This window comes from Stegastes partitus, unplaced genomic scaffold, assembly GCF_000690725.1.
Source record: "Stegastes partitus isolate 25-593 unplaced genomic scaffold, Stegastes_partitus-1.0.2 Scaffold28, whole genome shotgun sequence".
Lineage (NCBI taxonomy): Eukaryota > Metazoa > Chordata > Actinopteri > Pomacentridae > Stegastes > Stegastes partitus.
In genome coordinates this window covers 1112100-1131030 of record NW_007577759.1, presented here as the reverse complement: position 1 = coordinate 1131030, position 18931 = coordinate 1112100, and the positions used below count along the sequence as shown (strand labels likewise).

The 18931-nt window shown below is 40.1% G+C and overlaps 1 protein-coding gene across 2 annotated transcripts in view; it reads right to left on the bottom strand.

Annotated features, from left to right (window-relative positions):
- The window catches only part of sh3pxd2b (SH3 and PX domains 2B), a 41514-nt gene that overhangs the window by 10680 nt on the left and 11903 nt on the right, over positions 1-18931 (bottom strand). For both annotated transcript variants that reach the window (XM_008298349.1, XM_008298356.1), the window contains exons 3-6: positions 17815-17890; positions 11103-11179; positions 6801-6892; positions 8-33 (exon numbers count right to left, since the gene is read on the bottom strand). In XM_008298349.1, the coding sequence (XP_008296571.1) occupies positions 8-33; positions 6801-6892; positions 11103-11179; positions 17815-17890 (271 nt within the window). The remainder of the gene's footprint in view (positions 1-7; positions 34-6800; positions 6893-11102; positions 11180-17814; positions 17891-18931) is intronic.

Below are 18931 nucleotides of genomic sequence, written 5' to 3'. Positions count from 1 at the left end.
GTCTTACCTGACTTCTTCTTTCCAATGGGTTCCCTGTTAAAGAGAGGAAACCATCAAATTACTGATGCGAAATATGGAATGAGTTTGCAGAGCAAGAAGGTGCTCCTGATCTAACAAATGCTTATATCAATGCCTAATAATTCACAACAACTCACGGATTTTCTAAAACAAAAAGCAGCAGTCCTGATTAGTGAATCAGACTTACTTTCAGTGATTTCTGTTTTTTTTAAGCTATATTTCACTGCAAGGAATTTAATCTTGTGTTTAAAAAGGTATTGGCTTGATTGTATTTCTGCATTTACTTCCTTCGTTTCCTGGCACTAATGTGGCTTTTTAGATAAATCTTATTTAATCTGATAAGATTTGGGTATGAAGCTTTGTTATGGGATCACAACACATACACTGAATACTCCAGCTCCTCCAAGAGTTAACAATAATTATTAACATTTTCTTAAATCTATTGATATGCAACAGAGGAGCAAAGGATTCATCTATGTCTCTCTCCAGTCTAGGCCAATGTGAAAAAAGAGCCTCTAGATAGCTGATATCTCTCTAAAAATTGGGCTAATGTTAAATTCAATACAGCATCTGCTGTGTCTGGTTTCGACATTAGCCAGATAAATAGACCATCACTCCTCAGCAGCAGTCAGGAGCTGATTCAACGACCAGATGCCTCAAAAAGCCATTGGTGGCTCATGCTCAGCATTTTACTCTCTCACTTGCCCTGTCTCTCGCTATTTGTTATCTAAATATTGCTCTCTTACTTTAAAGCCCTCCATCGCTTTCTTTTTTCCATCTCACGTCTTCCATGTCTACTCAACTCACTCCTTCATCTCCCATGATCATTTTCCTTGCCTTGGCAGCTACTCCTTGTTCGTTTCCCTGCATCAACACGAATACTCTCAGCAGCATAAAGCATTGTTCGATCGGCGGAACTGTTAATTGTGAAGACTTAAGTCTCAATAAATCTTTACCCATAAGTGTGCCCACTAATGCACTATAAAAAGAAATACCCAGGCAGGCAAACCAAAGCAGTACCGAGGATTCTGGTCATTTTAAAAGAATGTGTGTGTAATGTAAGTGTGTGCTTTGTTTTTTTTTCTACTGAGGTGAAACCAGGGTCATATAATGCAGCCCACATAGCTGGTGACCTGGATCCCTGGTCTAACAAGATTATTTTAATTACTTTAGTAAGAGATCAAATGAATCCTCCCACCTCATGTCATTCTGGGGCTGGGTACAAAAACAACATAACCAGAATAGTCCATTTCAATTTTAACTTACATATGCCAGCCAGTGACATTAGAAATAGGATAACAAACTATAACTGTAGAGAAATCATGTCAACACCAGGTTTGCTTTAACAGAGGAAAGCCAAATGAGGTCACATCTACCAGAGACTCGATTGCAGGAGACCACATGGGTGTATTCGCTCTAAGTTCTAAATCCTGCACTATAAAAATGAAAACTTGTGATTGTTCAGCTCACTAAACTTTTTCAATTAATCTGACTCAGAAATAAAGCTTTGCTATTTGCAACTAATAAGAACTTGTTGTTCCAACAAACTTTTATCAGTGTTGCCCGAACAAGAATTTTCAAGTCATCATAACATGGACTGAGAAGTTGTAGTTACAAGACTTATTTTTCTTCAAGGAAACCCAATAGATGCCCTGCAGCCCTTGAATACGGGTTTAGAAACCCTGTTGATGCACCTTTCAATGGTAAACAACCGGTTGTTTATGATCTAACGTGGTTTAAAGGGCAAACAAAGCACTCAGTCAAGTTAGCATAATTCACTACATACATTTCCACTGTGTTCAGAAGGTGTAAAACAACCACGAAAAACGTAAGAATATAAAAGGAAAAAGAAGATTGTTTTATGTCTTCTCTCCAACGGGTGCTGCCATCTCAGAGTATGATAACCGATGACGTCACACGGTTGGTTAGCTTCGCAGGTTTAGTTAAAGACAGACAGTGAAAGACAGACTGTCGACAATAAAGCGAGTGAAAGATGGAGACTGAGGAGCCACAGATCATCAGAAGACAAAGGGAGGCCACTACTGCATTACTCCTGGATATAAGAATAAACCTAATAAGGTTAAAGTCGTGAAACAGTCCACTTTCAGACTGTTGGACCAACAAGTTATTGCTAGTTGCAAATAGCAAAGCTTTATTTCTGAGTCATCCATCCATTCATTATCTATACACTACTTAATCCTCACTAGGGTTGCGGGGGGCTGGAGCCTATCCCAGTCGACTTAGGGCGAAGGCAGGGGACACCCTGGACAGCTCACCAGTCTATCGCAGGGCTACACTTAGAGACAGACAACCAAGCTCACTCACACCTATGAACAATTTAGAATCACCAATCAATTTGTCAACAATCAACATGTTTTTGGACTGTGTGGGAAGAAGCCAGAGAACCCGGAGACGCTGCACGGTGAGAACATGCAAACTCCACGCAGAAAGATGCCCCACCCGGGACTTGAACTGGCGACCTTCTTGCTGCGAGGCAACAGTGCTAACCAACTGCGCCACCTTGCAGCCCATTTCTGATTCAGATTAATTGAAAAAGTTTAGTGAGATGAACATGCGTTCGTTTTTACAGTGTGGATGGTTAAATTAAAAAAAACCTGAAGCCAAACTTCAGACTAAACAAGTGCTATATCACATAAGACTCAGCAGTGATTTCAGTGATTAATGAAATCTCTCCATCCATGCCCACCCTGCCTCACTTAAACCAGTTTCCCTCTGCATTCATTTTATGACCTCTTCAGTCTTTCCATCAATCTCCTATTCCATCTTGATCCCCCATCAAATTCTATTTTCTACCCTTACGTTCTCCACTACTTTTCTTTTTCTTGTCTCAACCTTGTTGCAACACTTCCTCTTTTCTACAGATTTTTTTTCCTTTCTAACTCGTCTCTTCTGGCTCTGCAGCCATGTAGCGTGCTTCCTCTTTACAGTTAAGTTTTCCTGTTTTCCCCTCTTAGGCCGCTCTTCCCTTTTTCTCTCCTCCTTGTTGCTCTTAAGGAGAAAGTCTAACATGTCCCTCTCAGTGCAGTAAATTTATAGGCCATGATAAATCTTCTCCTACAGTTGCTGCTGTGTCTTGTTGTCAGTCGGCCAAACAACAGGCTGCACTAGCAGAAAGCAGTAATCCAATTACAATAAAGACAAACCAAGGTCCTTCCTATATTCATCCACCTCAAGCAAATGCTCCCTCTCTTCCCTGCCTCCTCCAACAAATGCTTGAGGTTTGTATGAGGAGCAAGAGGGTATGTGTCCTTGGCAACCTCCTCCAAGGGAGGACAGAAGATGAAGTAAGTGTGTAAGCAAAGGAGAGCAGGAGACACAGAGTCCAGGTGTCAGAAACTATACATACAGATCAACAGTCCACTGACAGGCTGTACATTCTTTCAGACATGTTGTCCATTTGGTATCAGACATTTACTGCCATTTAGAAAATGTCTGATTTGAATCATAAAACTGATAGACAGCCAAAAGATGTTCCACATCAAAGAGGACACAAATATTAACTTTTCTTGACAAGATGTGCAAATAAAACTGTCAAGCAAATTTCCTGCAGGGAAACGTTTTCAGTTCCTCTATCAAAGTAAGCATAGCACGGACTACAATAAGTGGAACTACAGAAATAACATCAGGAAACAATCTAGTACAATATATTGTACTGTCATAAAATTAATATTGTGGATGCATTCGAGTCTAAGCAATGTTTTATTGCTTTATCATATCATATATTTAATTTTATTTACTATATAAGATTCACTATATTTTATAAACTAGTATTATTTTGCAAACTTACTAAACATTATAGCTGTCATTAAAAAAAAATGTTGCAGTAAAAATGTTAATATTTAAAGTATGGGTGTTGTGAAATTGATACACTACAGTATGACTGAAAAATATTAGATTCTAATTAAGCTCAACACTTAAGTAAATGTACTTACCACCATTTTATAGCGTAATTATTTAAAGTGTAAAACGTTCAGTCTTGTTTAACAGTTTTAAATCAGTCGTAAGCGCAAAAAATATGGTTTTCCGAAAATATCTAACAACATAAGTAGGGTTCTTACATTACTTTGCAAATCGACTTCAGTGATACTGATTACACATGTATTATTATGGGATGGTTAGAGAAGGTTAATGTAAAATATTGGAGTGACACATTCACAAAAATCTGATTATAATATCACAGCTCAGTAAAGTACCTGACTGCAACAGAAAGCACACTTCAAAGTGACATTAAATCTATCCACATTATAGATGACAATATGGCAGGCTGTTACAAGCACCCATTTCACATTCAATCCCCATAGCAGCTATGTGTCCTGTTAATTGTCCTTGAACAAGAACCCCCAGCTGCTTACTCAGTCTAAGTCACTCCTGATAGGCACTTGCTAAATATCAAGATGATGAATGCAAATATTGCAAAAACATTTACATTTAATTATGTAGAAAATGTCTTTCGCTAACTTTTTGGAAATGAAATGTTCTAAAATAATAATTAAACCCACAAAGTCTAGAATTTTAAAACCCATGCCGTGTACATCAAAACCTTGTGGCAGACAGCAGATGCTCACTGTCCCACACACATAATGATTCACAGCGAATGTCAACTTTATATCTCATAGTCTCGTCTCTGTGTCAAAAAAAATAAACTGAACACTTTACTACAATCGTAAAAAGGTACACAGAGGCTGAAGGGAAACTTAAAAGGACATAGTGCTAAAAAGGATTCCAAAAATAAACAATTTCACTTGATGAGCAGATGTACTGACTTTAAATGTCAAGGGACTGAGAGGACAATTGATTTATGAAAGAGACACACACTTGCTGACCACACTATGAGTATGGATAAATATATATTTTAGTACTGGATAATAAATGTAGGGCTCCAGACTATGACCAAAACATTCACATATGTGACCACATTTTGAGATTGTGCAAGCCTGTTTTGTTGCCCCTGCAGCCGGCATGGGCAGCTACCACGCTGGCCACTGTTGCTGAAAGTGGTACATTTTCTTCTTCACCGGGTAAGTCGGTCTGTCTCTGCCTGATATGTGCAACATTCCATTTAGCTATGAACATGTTCCAATGATGATGCAATATACAGTTGATTAATTTCAAAAGCAAAATGAAAACAAAGGGGAGGAGGCTGCAGCAGAGTTAGAGATAGATAGGTTAGAGGGAGATACTGACTGAGCCACCGAAGAAGAAACTGTGCTATAAATCCCAATAACTAACGCACTACCAGAGCTGAAAAATGTAAACGAATATCAGTCATGATCCCTAGTTGGGCCTCCCATGATCAAATTATCGACTGCAATACTGAAGTCCAGACAGATCGTGGAGACAAAAAACGATCGGCTATGAATACATCTGACATGAGAAGGCTTCAATTTGCCCTTTTCAAAGTTATTGTGAATCCCACACACATGACACAGTTGCTGCAGTAACAATGTGGTGGCTAGATGGTGACTAGAGGCTTCTCTGTGTTCTACTACTGAGTTAGCATCTACCACAGCCTAAGTGTAAAGCTTTTATGGGACAACGGTAAGCTCTAGGGTCTACCAACACACAGATAATGGACAAATGAGATGTTTGGCCTGTGTGTGTTTATAACCTGAAGGGAAAAGCCTTAGGACACAATTACTATGTTTTTAAATTTTGTGAATAGCAAGTTTCGTGTCACTGTCAAGCTTTACATCAATGCACAACTAGGCAAAGACATTAGCCTTTGAGGCGGATTAATATCAAACCATGCTGTAACAAGAAACAGTGCTCGTGTAGTGCATCCATACTGATAAACTAATAAATATAGTACATTTGTAAAGAAGATCGTAACATGTTAACAATCTGACTCCAGCAATAGATCAGATATCATTACATATCATTAGTGCACTGTACCAGTATAATATTAAGCTCGTTGTAAGGGATTAGGAAACAGTTTTGTCTTTCACTTAAGTGACCCAGATTTCCAAACTGAAAAAGCCACCCTCTTTTTTATGTGCTATTTTACTGCCGGCCCTACATGCACTCCCGGCATATGCTACAGGACTTATCAACTCAATTTCCTCCCCGCTGAGGCAACTTCTCAACACCCCCCATCAGTATGCGACGACAGAGAGGCTAAAACTAATGCTGTAGCTGACAGCTGTTGGTGGAAAAAACATCTCTAGGGTCAAAATGTGAGCCCCGCATTATGGTCTCTCTCTGAAGCCAGCCATCCGTAACCCCTGCTGCCCTGAAGGTGCCGGTAACCTCAATAACAACGCATTTGTAACCAAGGCTTGTGTGTGAAGTTAAGCGTGTGTTGGATCCTGGCATTCATTGCCCACTGATGTCTTAGTTTTGGAACATAGTTACTGTCAACGCTGCATATGACGCTTAATGTGTTGAGTGAGTTTAACAAGAGACAAGAAAGCAGGTTCGCACGCCTTCAGAGCAGCCATGCAGTCTCAGCTGTCTGGAGCCTGTTGGCTGAACTGTTCTGCAGCTTCCATGCTGAAATGCAAACTCAGCGTTCGAAAAGGACCCAATTACATGTGTTTTTGCTTGAAAAACCCAACAGGAAGTAGTGCAACAGTATGAAATCATATGCATTAGAGGGTGTAATGAATGCTCATTACCGGCAGAATGGAGGTTAAATGCTGGCAGGACGTAACATGGCATGTGCCAGGGGAACAATGATGTGCTATTGTATGTGTGCCTGAGGGTTTCTGTCCTGTTGAGGAGATGTGTGTTTGGTGTGTTTGGTGTCCATGTGTGGGACTTACTCCTTGGGTGGGTTGAGGTCTTCAGGTCTGGTCTCAAAAAACACTCTGACCTCTTCGCACTGGGAGATGTAAACTGGCAGTTGAATGAGGGCCTGCATGCACAAAAAAAAGAACCGGAAACTTAATAATAACACACAAACTGACAAGTACAATCAATTGAGTACGTACAGAGATCAACTACGGATAACTATAGTCTTCACTGGTCTTCATGATGTTACAGAACAAGACAATAAAACATTGTTCACAGTGTTTGAGGGCATTTTCAGAATGATCTTTTGTGCAGGGATAAGTGGTACAGTTTACAAATGTATGGAGCGATTGGTTTTATCTAATTTGTTTATCATTTTTTACAAATGAACAACACAGTCTAATTAATTTCTATGATCAACTGTCTACATCATTTATCATACCTTATGTCCTGTCCTTATTAATATAATCCCCGGTGATGCTACAAGTAAGTAAAGTAAGTTATTTTCTGCTGTGTTTCTGAAGTGTCTTTCAATCATACCAGTTGTTTCTATTCTCTTCTTTGCTCTTAAGCTCTGCTCATTGATCTGTCTTTCCTACCTTCCACCCTCATCTTATGCCTCTGTGGAAGATCACTCGCAGCAGAGAGATGAGCTCTGACAACACGGCTGGAGATGAAACACGAACAGCCACATTCAGTTCTCTCTTTATTAGTATGATCTCTCTCTCTCTCTCTCTCTCTCACAGCCAGCTAGTCATGTCATCGCACACGTCTTATTTTCTAGCCCCATTTTTTTCCCCCCATTCTCTCCAGTCTGTGTTTGGTCTGCTTCCACTACTCTGTCTTTCACTCACTCACAATCAAACCTCTAAAGGGCAGCAGTGAAACAGATAATCACCTCAACAGCTTGATGCCCCAATCCAGAAGACAGAAGTAAGAGAGATAGTCTCAGCAGGGTCGTCGCTGGCAGTTGTTCTGACGGACGGAGCTGGGCCACTTCTTTTCTATTTGTTGGCAAGCAAAGCTCAACGCTATCCATCAAGCTTCCTCTGCTGGCCCTTACCTCTGATTTTAATACTCCTAAGTGTTTCAGTTTTGTCCTTTAACGGAGCAGAGTCTACCTCTCGCACTCTCTGACACACACTGATATAACGTCATGGCTGACAGATATGGAATGGAAGCCAAAGACCCAACCCAAGTGTCCTTGTCCCATGCGCTGCACCTGCCTTGTCATACTTACGACTACAAGTCCATGCCAGCAGCTTGTGTTTGAGGAAAAGAGAGGCACCATGGATGAAGCATAGCTGCAAAGTCATATGAAATGCAAATGTACCCATGTTTGCTGATACATGGTGCAAAAACAAGATGATTATGCTTCAGCAAAGTTTCCAGCTTTACAGCAGCTTTATCTATGTCTTGCGATGCAGAATTCTGAACTGTGCCTGAGGTCAGAGTGTATCCTGAACTGGCTATACTCTCCTTGGATTTATTTCCCTCCTCGTGTCAGCCTGTGGCCCTTCCACTCATTACAATTCTCCCCAGGGAGGAGACAGGAGGGAGGCTCAGGGTACATTACGGCAAATGGACTTTATGGGTGTTCTTTACAGGAGGCCGCATTAAGGTAATTGTGTGTGGCTGCTTGTGTGTGAGTGAGTGCGCATGCGTGCATGTGCATGTATTCTCCAAGGAAAAATATGTCATGGAAATGAAAGGTCTGCTTCTCATGAGGTACAGTACTCTGTGGCCCTATTTGTGCAAAGTATCTTTTCACATGTACACATATGCAGCGAATATAGCTTCAGAAATGACAGGGTTTTGCAAAAAAATTAAAACTAGAACTACAAGAGCATCAAAAACTTGGCCATGTTTATTATGCACTTAATGTACTTTTTTAATGCCATACATTTCCTCAAGCAGTGTGAGTTCAACAAGGGTCCACGCTCAGCAGTTTTACTTACGGTTTAGGCAAACAACCCGTAATTCCATGTTTTTTCTTCTTCTTTCTTTTATGTGATTGTGTTTCCTGACATGAATAAAAACATAAGCCTTCACAACCAGGGAAATTCCATATGAGTCAGGTTGAAGCCTCAGCTGTGTAACAGAAGGGCTGACTCAGCTCTTCCAAAGAAAAACATGAAGTTTCACCTTGTCAACCTGACTACATGTGTGGGTGGATGAAAGTGCTATTTTGGTTCTTTCTGTGAAGTTTGAATTTGCTTCTGCATTAAACGCAATAGGTTTTATTTACGTCCTATGAATTCTAAGATCTGACCTGTATGATGCTATTAGAGAATGTTTGACCTGTTTTTGAAATGCAATGTTTATAACAGAGTTTTTTCCTATTGCTCAAATTTAAACGCAAAATGGTACATTCATTTCTACTCCACATAATGCTCTCATATCAGTATCCCTTAGCCCTAATTCCTACTAATTTTTGGTAAAACTTGAAATAATACAACACCATTTCACTTGTCAACAGGTAACAACACCACTGATGTAAACATCGGCTCTGCTAGTCCCATAAATATCCACACCTTCAGTCAGGAACCAACAACTCTACTCATTCCACCCCCCAAAACTCCTTATTTTTCACATAAGTGGTTAAAGATGTTGCCTACACCAGCTGTACATTCCTTTAACCCCAGATGACACAAAGCCCTTCCAGTCCTCATTGTTTATCATACGTAAATGCTTTCCTCTCCACTCTGAAGCCTTATGAATTGTGGTGTTCATGCAGAAAAACAAAACGGCAAATGAATTCCATACTAGAAACTAATTAGTAGTTTCGATGGGTTTATGATAATGATGGAGAAGAAAAAGCAACCCAACGATAAAACAAGTTGAAAATACAAGAGGGTGTGAGTACGAGCCAAGTCAGAAGTTTGTTTTACTTCTCAGAGAGACAGAGGGAGGTGTATATGGTTTAGAGCCCTGAGGCAAGTCTGTAAAATTTAGCAAAAACACAGCCTACTTGTGGATATGCTGACTGGAGCAAGCTCAGCGACGGCAAGCTCCTTGCCTTTGGCGCAACTCTGCTGACAGTAATCACCACAACTGGAGATACAACAACATCTTTCTAGCATCCTTTCACACTTAAATCATGCAACTTTGTGGACAAGATATCAGCTTTATGTCTCATCATAAAAAGTCATGGCCCTAGGTTGCAAAAAAGACACACTTTTTGGTTACTGCAGATAAACTGTTGACAATCCCACTATGATAAAAATCCTTAAACTACTTTTTAAATATATATCAGAGTAAAGAAAACGTACTTGTTAAGAAGCTGAACGTCAGTCAGGATGTATTCATTTAGGTTGCAGTGGTTACATTTCTGTCAAATGGAAGCTATTAGTTGCAAGCTATTGGCAGTTTTACGGTTGTATTTCTGCTACAGTGGAGGTGGAGAATGTACAGTTGCATTTTTACCCCCTTTCTGGAGGCCAAGTAATTAATCTCTTTGGTAAAAAGCGATGTAATGGACTGTATAATGCACAGGTTTTACATCATCCTGTTTTTTTGTTGTTTTTTTTTTTTAACTGATGGAATGAGATGCAGTATTTCAAGTTGGAAAACACCAACACATTACAGCACATGTGAATGTTGTCATCCTGACTTTAGCAACCCAACAGCACAAACATACAAGTATATTTGCCAATTCTCTTTGCTATAGGGATCAGTAGGGTTGACCCTACATTTAGGCATGGTGATGACATCCTGTTATCATCTGACTGCACAGAGATGTTCTTTTCCCTTATAGGCGTCTGATCTCTTGAGAAAAGTATTCCTGTAGTGCAATTCCTTTTGCAAAGAGGACAGAATCTCCAGTAGAGCACCTGGGGAGCTCTGAGGACACCTTAGCAGGGTTGATCCCTGCTGTCACAAACGTTTGCGCTGAGGGGTTTAAAATGTAAATGTATGAATCTTGTTGTTACACAAATCTTTCCGTATATGCTTAATTTTAGTCAAAGTTGTTCTTAAATGGTTTAAGTGTAGGTAGTAGGGTAAAGACCTGACAAATGTAGGTCTTTTGTTTGAGTTTTCACAAGAAATAGTGCAAAACAAGACACTGACTGGAACCTAAATAAGTTGTCTGGTCTGGTCCCTTGGTGTAATACTGAATGTGCTGAAAGAAACAGCAAATGGTGGTGCTCAAATAAACACAGAGGACATAAAAAGACTATTTTCCATGTTCTAATTCATGACTAAGTTGATACAGCGTGGGTGGGATACTTGTTCTTTTCTTTCCTTTGACAACTGCACTTTCTATGTTTATTTCAGCACTTAATGCTGCAGATTTATAGGTTAAAAAGCACTGTACTGTTCAGTTCACTCACCCTGCAGTATTCATTGATGGGCCTTAGTCTTTTCATCGCAACATCTCTGATGTGGCTCCTTCTGAACAGAATCTTACCTGGAATAAAGTAGAAAAACAGCCATCATTACAAACTGTTGAATTACAATGTACATATACTTTAGATGTGCATGCCAACCATGCCTAATTATTATATTTTATATTCTAATCATTATACTTTATGATCTGTATGTCATGTGTGTCAATGATACATGTGTAATAGCAATATCAACAAAAAATAAACGTAATCACTTTTTCAACCGAAAACCAAAGATCAGGGGTACCTTGAAGGACAACAGGGACACAGTGAATTAGGAAATTAGCATGCAGACACAATACAGTCACGTCATCAATAACACTGACAGCACAATGAGGTGGGTAAAGAGCTAGGTGAATAGCTGGCCTTTCCAAGTCATGAATAAATGATCTTGGGAAAGCAAATTATGTCTGCATGACAGTTTAAATGCTACTCCCCCGTTCTTATCTCTGGGCACACATAACTACAGGCACACACAAGCCCGGTCGCCATAACAATAACAAGAAATGGCTACAAATAGGCTTCTTAAAACACTTTGCTAACTTAATGGCATGCAGGAAATTTGAGAGCCAGCATCTATTTTCTCCTCATTTGGGCTGCCTAAGTTTCACCAATAAATTCCCTGAGACAGGAAGTGAAGAAATGTAACAAGATCCTGATTCAAAACAGGGGCATGTTTTTCAGAAAGTTACTGTAGAGAGCTATGGTGTTTGCTTTTGAAGCAGACGTGCTGAAACATGAATTTATCTCAGGAGATTGCTGCTGAGCAATCAGCACCCTGCAGCTCCATAGTTTCACTCTTGTTGCTAAAATTGTTTTTTCTGCTTCCTTAACCCATGCAGCTTAAAACCACAAGTATCTGTTTTGTTTGGGGGTGTGGGTGAATGACAGATGAAAATACAGTTCAAGACACACCAGCACAGTTTGTAATCATCAGTGTCTGATTATGAATATTTAACATCAAATGTTATTGTTCATCTTGTCAATCCGAGGCAGGATGAAGAAAAAAAAAAAGAAAGGAAAAGACCACAGTGAGAAAAAAAGTGAAAGTGGAGTGGATATGTGTGGAGTGGCTTCCTCAAAAGAAACCCATGTCATGGATATTTTACACAATAACCACAACCACCAACACCCAACTTACAAAGACCCTCCCTCTGTCCTCCATCCAGCCATCCCTGCAACTTTCGAGTTGACTCAGGTGGTTGACAAAAACCACAGGAATCATAATAATGTGAAGATACAGTAGCAGGAAGCTCACAAGTAGCAGAGCCTACTATAATATCAAAGAGTCTGACTGGACATGCTGTCAGGTAAAATGAAACCTGAATGTTAATATAACCTTGAGCACATATTAAGGCTGGCTGCTCGACTTGAGCTAATATTGTGAGCACCCTGGACGCTTTTATGAGAAAAAAGCAATCTTGAAAATCATGTATGTTCCTGGATCTTCTGTTGTTGTGACATTTATGGATAACTACTTTATCTCATGCTGCCGTGCGGGTGACATTTTTGTCATTAAGAGGAAAATGTGCTGACAGCCATTTGATGGATTGCCATGAAATTTGCTACAGATATTAAAAGATCCGTAGTGCATTATGTGTATCCCACCATTTCATCGAAAAACATCTTTCCAAGTCAAGGTTTCCACATTGAAACGTCCAAACAGATACTTGATGGATAAGCACAATATTTGGTACCAACATTTACGAGTTGTGTCAGAAAAGTTCCAGGACTGGTGTCACAAAAGATATATTTCAAACCTAACCTACAAACTACCAGTTTTCCCCTTCAGACAATCAAGCAGCACGTCTACAAAGCTCCTGTGGCATTTGCTTCGTTCAGTGCACGAGAAGAGACGAGAGTTGTGGCAGGACAAGTCGTGGCTGCTTCACCATGACAACGCACCTGCTCACAATGCCCTGAGCATCCCACAGTTCCCGGCTGAGAAGAACATCGCTGTGCTGGAGTAACTTCCCTACTCACCCCACCTGGTTCCGTGGGATTTTTTTCCTCTTCCCCAAACTCAAGGGGGTCATCAAGGGGACCCGTTTTGAAGACGTGGACGACATCAGGATGGCTGTGACAACGGTGCTGTGGAGGATCCTGGAAGAACCCTTCCAGGAGTGCATGGCTGCGTGGCAGAGATGGCTGGGAAAGTGTGTTAGACTCCAGGGGGTTTATTTCGAAGGGGACAACTTGTAGTTTCGATTTGAAATATATCTTTTGTGACACCAGTCCTTGAACTTTTCTGACACACCTCATATATATATATCTCCCAAACATCATATTGTACTAACTTGATCTTTTCATATCGCGCCACCAGCAGGTTGACAATATAGGTTTAGAAGTGAAATACCTCAATAAATATTTGAAAGATTCTGCTCATATTCACAAGATGAAGTCAAAAACAAGCACTGGACAACAACTTTTATTCCCTTTACAACTATAAAGTTGGAGACCTGATAGAAATGGTAACGTAATGCCATATTCATGCAGAACAGTATAGTATTACATGCCTGAGACTGTTACAAAGAAGATTAACTAGATGAAGAATGAGAAAGGACATTCCAAATCTCGAAGGTGTTGGCAGCATCTTGCCAACACAGCCCAAAGGACACACTGCTTGGACAGCTCTTGAAAAACTAAAGAGATTTGAAAGTCAACCCCCAGACGCAGACTGCTTCTCCTCCTCTTTTTCTGTCCCTTTCTTCCTCTCCTGCCTTCGTCACTCCGTAAACAGAAAGTGTTCTTGGAAGGTTTTCCAAAGCTCTCTGGGGTCAGAGGAGAAGCACTGACTCAACACTGCCCACTTTGTATGCATGGCAGCTCATGGATGCAGCCCATGAAAAGGGCTTGTTTGGGAGGCAGCAGGGAGGAGGGAGGGAGAGAAAGCTGCTGCCTCAGAGCCATGGCTGAGGCAGAGTAGACTTTATGGCAAATCTCAGAGCCAACAGTGACCGAAGGTATCAAACAACTTTTGTCTCTTGGGAAGGGTGAGATGGAGAGAAGAGACAGAGAGGGTTGTTGTTACGAACCTCACGCAGAAAGCCGGGCGCAAAATTCACCTATTAATCACTAGATTCACCACAAATAAACTACTCCTGCCTCCACTCTAATGTGCCTCATTAGGGAGATTCTACGTAGCTAATATTTTAACATAACACCAAAGCTGTAGACTTACTTTTCGTTGTACTTGTTGCAATGACAATAAAGCAAATCTGAATCTGAATTTGGGGCTCCAGCGAAAAAAGCAGGACTTGAGACAAAATTTTGACTTGAAGCATTCAAATCTTTAGTTTTGACTGAGTGAAACTAGGTTTTGACACGGAAAGCCGAAGAAAAAATAACAGTATTTGCGGTATGGACAAGCAGGCACACAAACTGAATATATTGTTCTTTAACCCATTTTGTAAAAAGACTTGATCTCGTTTAAAAAAAACATACAAAAACTGCTTTCAAAGGTGTAAATGCAATTTGCCAAACTTGGGACTTGACTTGGACATGACTTGACACTTGACTTCAAGCCTCGAGAGAGAAGAGTTTATTTTTTGAGTCTTGACTTGAGATTTGATAGAAGACTTAACATGAGTTTTGACTTGTTACACAATTAGACTTTTTCTTAAAAAGGCCCTGCCATGTGCAAACTTTCTAAGTTAAAAGCATGAATAGGGATTTATGTGTGTTTTGTAATTACTGTGTTCTTAGCGAAGTTGCTGACTCAGGGCAGACAACTTTGTAAATTGCCACAGAAGACAGGTCTGCCGCTGGTACACCACATTCAAGCAGACAGGAGACAGTGATTGGTCTCCCCTGCAGACAAGAGATGACTGTGATACGAACAGGGCTTAAACAACAAGGTCATAGTAACTATTCAGTTATTTTGTGTTTTTCTGCCCTTCATAGGGGCCTGACTAGGGAATGTGAGTTATTCAGCTCCACAGAACAGTACCTGACCTGTAAAACATACTGTGCCTCCTACTGTGCTGGGAGGAGAGATCCCCAGACACACAACAGAGTAGCTGAAAAATCTACTATAGTTCAATCATGGGTATGAAAAGGAAAAAAAATTCAAATTCATACTCCACATCTGGGAGAATATCACCTCTTTTATCATCCAGGGGCCCTAAAGAAACAGACCCACATTCCATCTCGAGTCTTGTCTTTCTCAAAGGCGACCTGCTGACACTGCCTCAAAAAGCATCTCTCAGGCCTCTGGCATAAACGGATCAAATTGATCATTTTATCTAAATGTCATGTATGACACACAATCCAAGAAACCCCGCGCTGTGAGAGGTATTCATACGATGGCCAAAAGGTGTTTACCACATACTGTGCAATCTTGAGATGACAAAAAAGTTGACCTTTAGCATGAAAAAAAAGGTTAAGATATGAGTTTCAATGGGCTTCATAGAAGTTGTTCTTCGAGAGAAATCCCCCTTAAAGATCGAAGAATGGACTCAGAGCCAAGATTTTGGTGTGTACACCTGGCAAAAAAAAAAACACTGAGCATAAATTCTGCACTGCGTCCACATGCGGACAAACCACTTTGCTGATGCAGAGATACCAAAAGGAGCAAAAACAGCTTGAGGCTCCGAGCAAACCAAACCAACAATGAGAAACCACTTCCGTGCCTTGTTAAGCTGGCCTCAGTACATACTCCAGACTTTTGCTTTGTAAGTGAATGATGTTCTTGGCTGTCAGGAAGCTTCCGCAGTTTAGATGGATGTTGGCTTGGAATCCTTCACAGAGAGGTGTCTGATCTGATCTGGGGTTTGAGATCAGTAAATCAACACTTATTCAGGCACTCAATAAGTCTTTCCCAGCAACATCCTGAAACAATGTAAAACGTTCAACAGTAGCATTCCTTGAGGGTACCATGTAGAGCCCATCGGTCTTTAACTAACTTTTGGTTTCGTAGCAGCTCAACAGGAGCAGTTGGGGATTTAATACCTTCTTCAAGGGCACACAACTTCTAGCAGAGAAAATAGGAGTGAAAGACAAGCGAAATACAGAGTTTCACAGGAGGACAGAAGAGAAAGCAAAGACTCTTGGTGGAAAGTAGACAGGAACTTTAAAGAAAATCTTGAATTTCAAGCTTGAACACTAAAAGCAGGAAGGAAGCAGAAAGAGTTTAATGCAGATGAGAATGTGTAATGGTATCCGAGGTCAGTATGGTTTGTCTGGCTGCAAAAGGGAGGTAGAATGAAAAGCAGTGTTTTTGTATCTCTCTTCCCTCTTCCCCTCCTCCTACTCAGAGTTCATCAAACAGTGTTGAGAGTGTGTGTGTGTGTGTGTGTGTGTGTGTTCTTGTGTGCGTGTTCTCTCAATGAGTTCCAGACCTGCATGGGCATAAAAAAAAAAGAAAAATCCTATCCCCCACCCATCCCATGCCGGCCGGGGGAGACGTGGGTGGGGTCTATGGGTGAGGCTTTTTCTTCCTCTCATAAAGGATTACTTTCAGCAGGATCTCAAAAGTTGGTCATGCACACCCAAAAGTCCTCATTCCAAACAAACTTCACTGCCGCTCGTGCTTATAGTAGAGTATAACAAACTAAAAAGACTACTATTTGGGCTTGTCAGGTTTCACACATTGATGATTCAGCCACTGGTGCAGCTAAATCAAGATTATAATTCATGAGGAATATTGTGCATTTTTCTAAATTTTACAACTAAATGCAGCACTGTCAAATATTCAGTGCTTTCCTCAGAGGCTCCAGCCCAAGTCTACATGCCATGTCTAATATGTCTTAAGGCCATGTACTGACGGATCAGCTGGTTCAGCACAATGTTTAAAGACTACATGAATGAACAAATTCCTGCTTGGTTTGCAGAAACATCAAGGCTACAACCAACTATGGTTGCTTCATGTTGGGGTTTTTTTTGTGCGCAATATAACATCGCAACAAAAATTCTGCTTTCTTCCAGTTCATTTAGTGTCATCAGTGAGTCACTGCTGTCCCAAGTAGGTTAGCGTTTCTGATGATGAGCTCAAAGGGAGTAAACATGAGAGGAAGAAAAAAATACGAGTTCACTATTCTTTCTGCATTACTTGTTGGCTGCACTCATTATTAATTTTCCGCCTGCAGTTCTCCCAGTTCAGCCCTAATTTTTTGTCATGTGACTGTCGGTCGTAGCTACGTTACTCATGCCATCTTGGTTGCACAGAGGATGGCAACATTTTTTTTGGTTTTCTACAGAATCTGGTTTGAGCAAATTATAAATTTTTGGCAAATTTGCAAATGAGACATGTAGTGATTTTCATGAAATAAGCCAATTTTAGCTACACAAGTCATACATGATTAGTCTGAAAAAACATCTGATAATTCTTCCTGTTTTTTTAAAATATAATTTCTTGCTAATTATGTCATTTTTGCACTTTTTAAAGAATAACATGCCTTTCAAACCGGTCAGCAGGTTTTGGATTTTCATCTATAACATTTCCAAGAGAACCCAAGACATGTCCTGAGTTAGTTAGCTTGATTTGTCCAAACAACAGTGGTGATAGCAATACGAATAGGGAAAAACAGCAAACATATTGATCGTTTTTCTTAAGATTTGTATTATTTCTAAAGTGATCTTTCCTCTATTTTTTCTGACAAGCTACGATTATGTGCTTGTCTGACGAGGCCTTGGGGGACAGTGTGCGTTTAACTCTTACCTGGTAGGAAAGGAATGATCCTGCGCTTTGGGTCTTTCTGGCCTCCCTCCACTGGGAATTTATCCAGCAGCTCCATCTGAAACCCCACAATTAATTCAAACTTATTAGAACACAAAATATTTACACTCACACATAACAGTATGCACAATAAACAGGACAGCTGAGGGTGGTTAGGAAGGAACTGCTAATTTTTTACAAATCAGCAGTTCCTAGAAGGAATTTGGCCAATAAGAGCAAGTCTGCCAATAATTAGGAATGTACTGAGCAGATGGTATGGTTTTCTCCTCTACTTCATATGTTGCTGTAGCTAAGGGGCTGTTAGCAGCAAGGCACCACTGACATAGTGGAACATTTCTGTTTCAATCGTTTTAAAAGGCCAGCACTTCCTTATTTCTCCTGATTGCAATTTCTCTTCTTTTCCCTTGATTGTTCTTTTCTTTCTGTGTAGAACTAGTTTTGTCTGATAGGCCAGTCTTTTGTTTGTGCTACATATGGTTATTCATGTAGAAGTAAATGTGTGTGTTTGTGTGTGCATGTGTGCAATTCAACATGCAGCTGAAGCCAATAAAATGACACCTGGCCGTATAGACCCCTGGACTATGTCCAATGCGTTTTTCCTGACAGTGTATCAGCATAGTCTTCATTTATGGATTTTTGTATGGTGCTTGAGGAAAAAACATAAAAAACCTCAAACAAAAGATTTCACATTAAAAATGAAAAACACTCGATTCAATTCAATGTTTAAGAGAGGACACTAAAACTCACATTCCAAAACAATATATAAATACAACAGCAGATTACAACAAAGTTGCAGAACAATGTAAAGATATTAATCATTTCTTGAATTATTAACCAGTTTTTTATTTACTGTTTTCACAGAATGTCAAATAGCGCATCAGAGCAAGACACAGTCAGGGTAGTTTTCCTCCAAGTTCAAAGCTGTATTACTAAAATCACAAATATAAACTCAAGCCTTTATTCATACCATAATTTATGTCTCTTTGTACTCAGTTTTGACACCAAGCTGCCAGACATAGTCTCATGCCCTTATTCATTATACAGCTAGAATTTTTTATATATTTTTTCTGGTTTTTAGTTCATATTACTGGAGCAAATG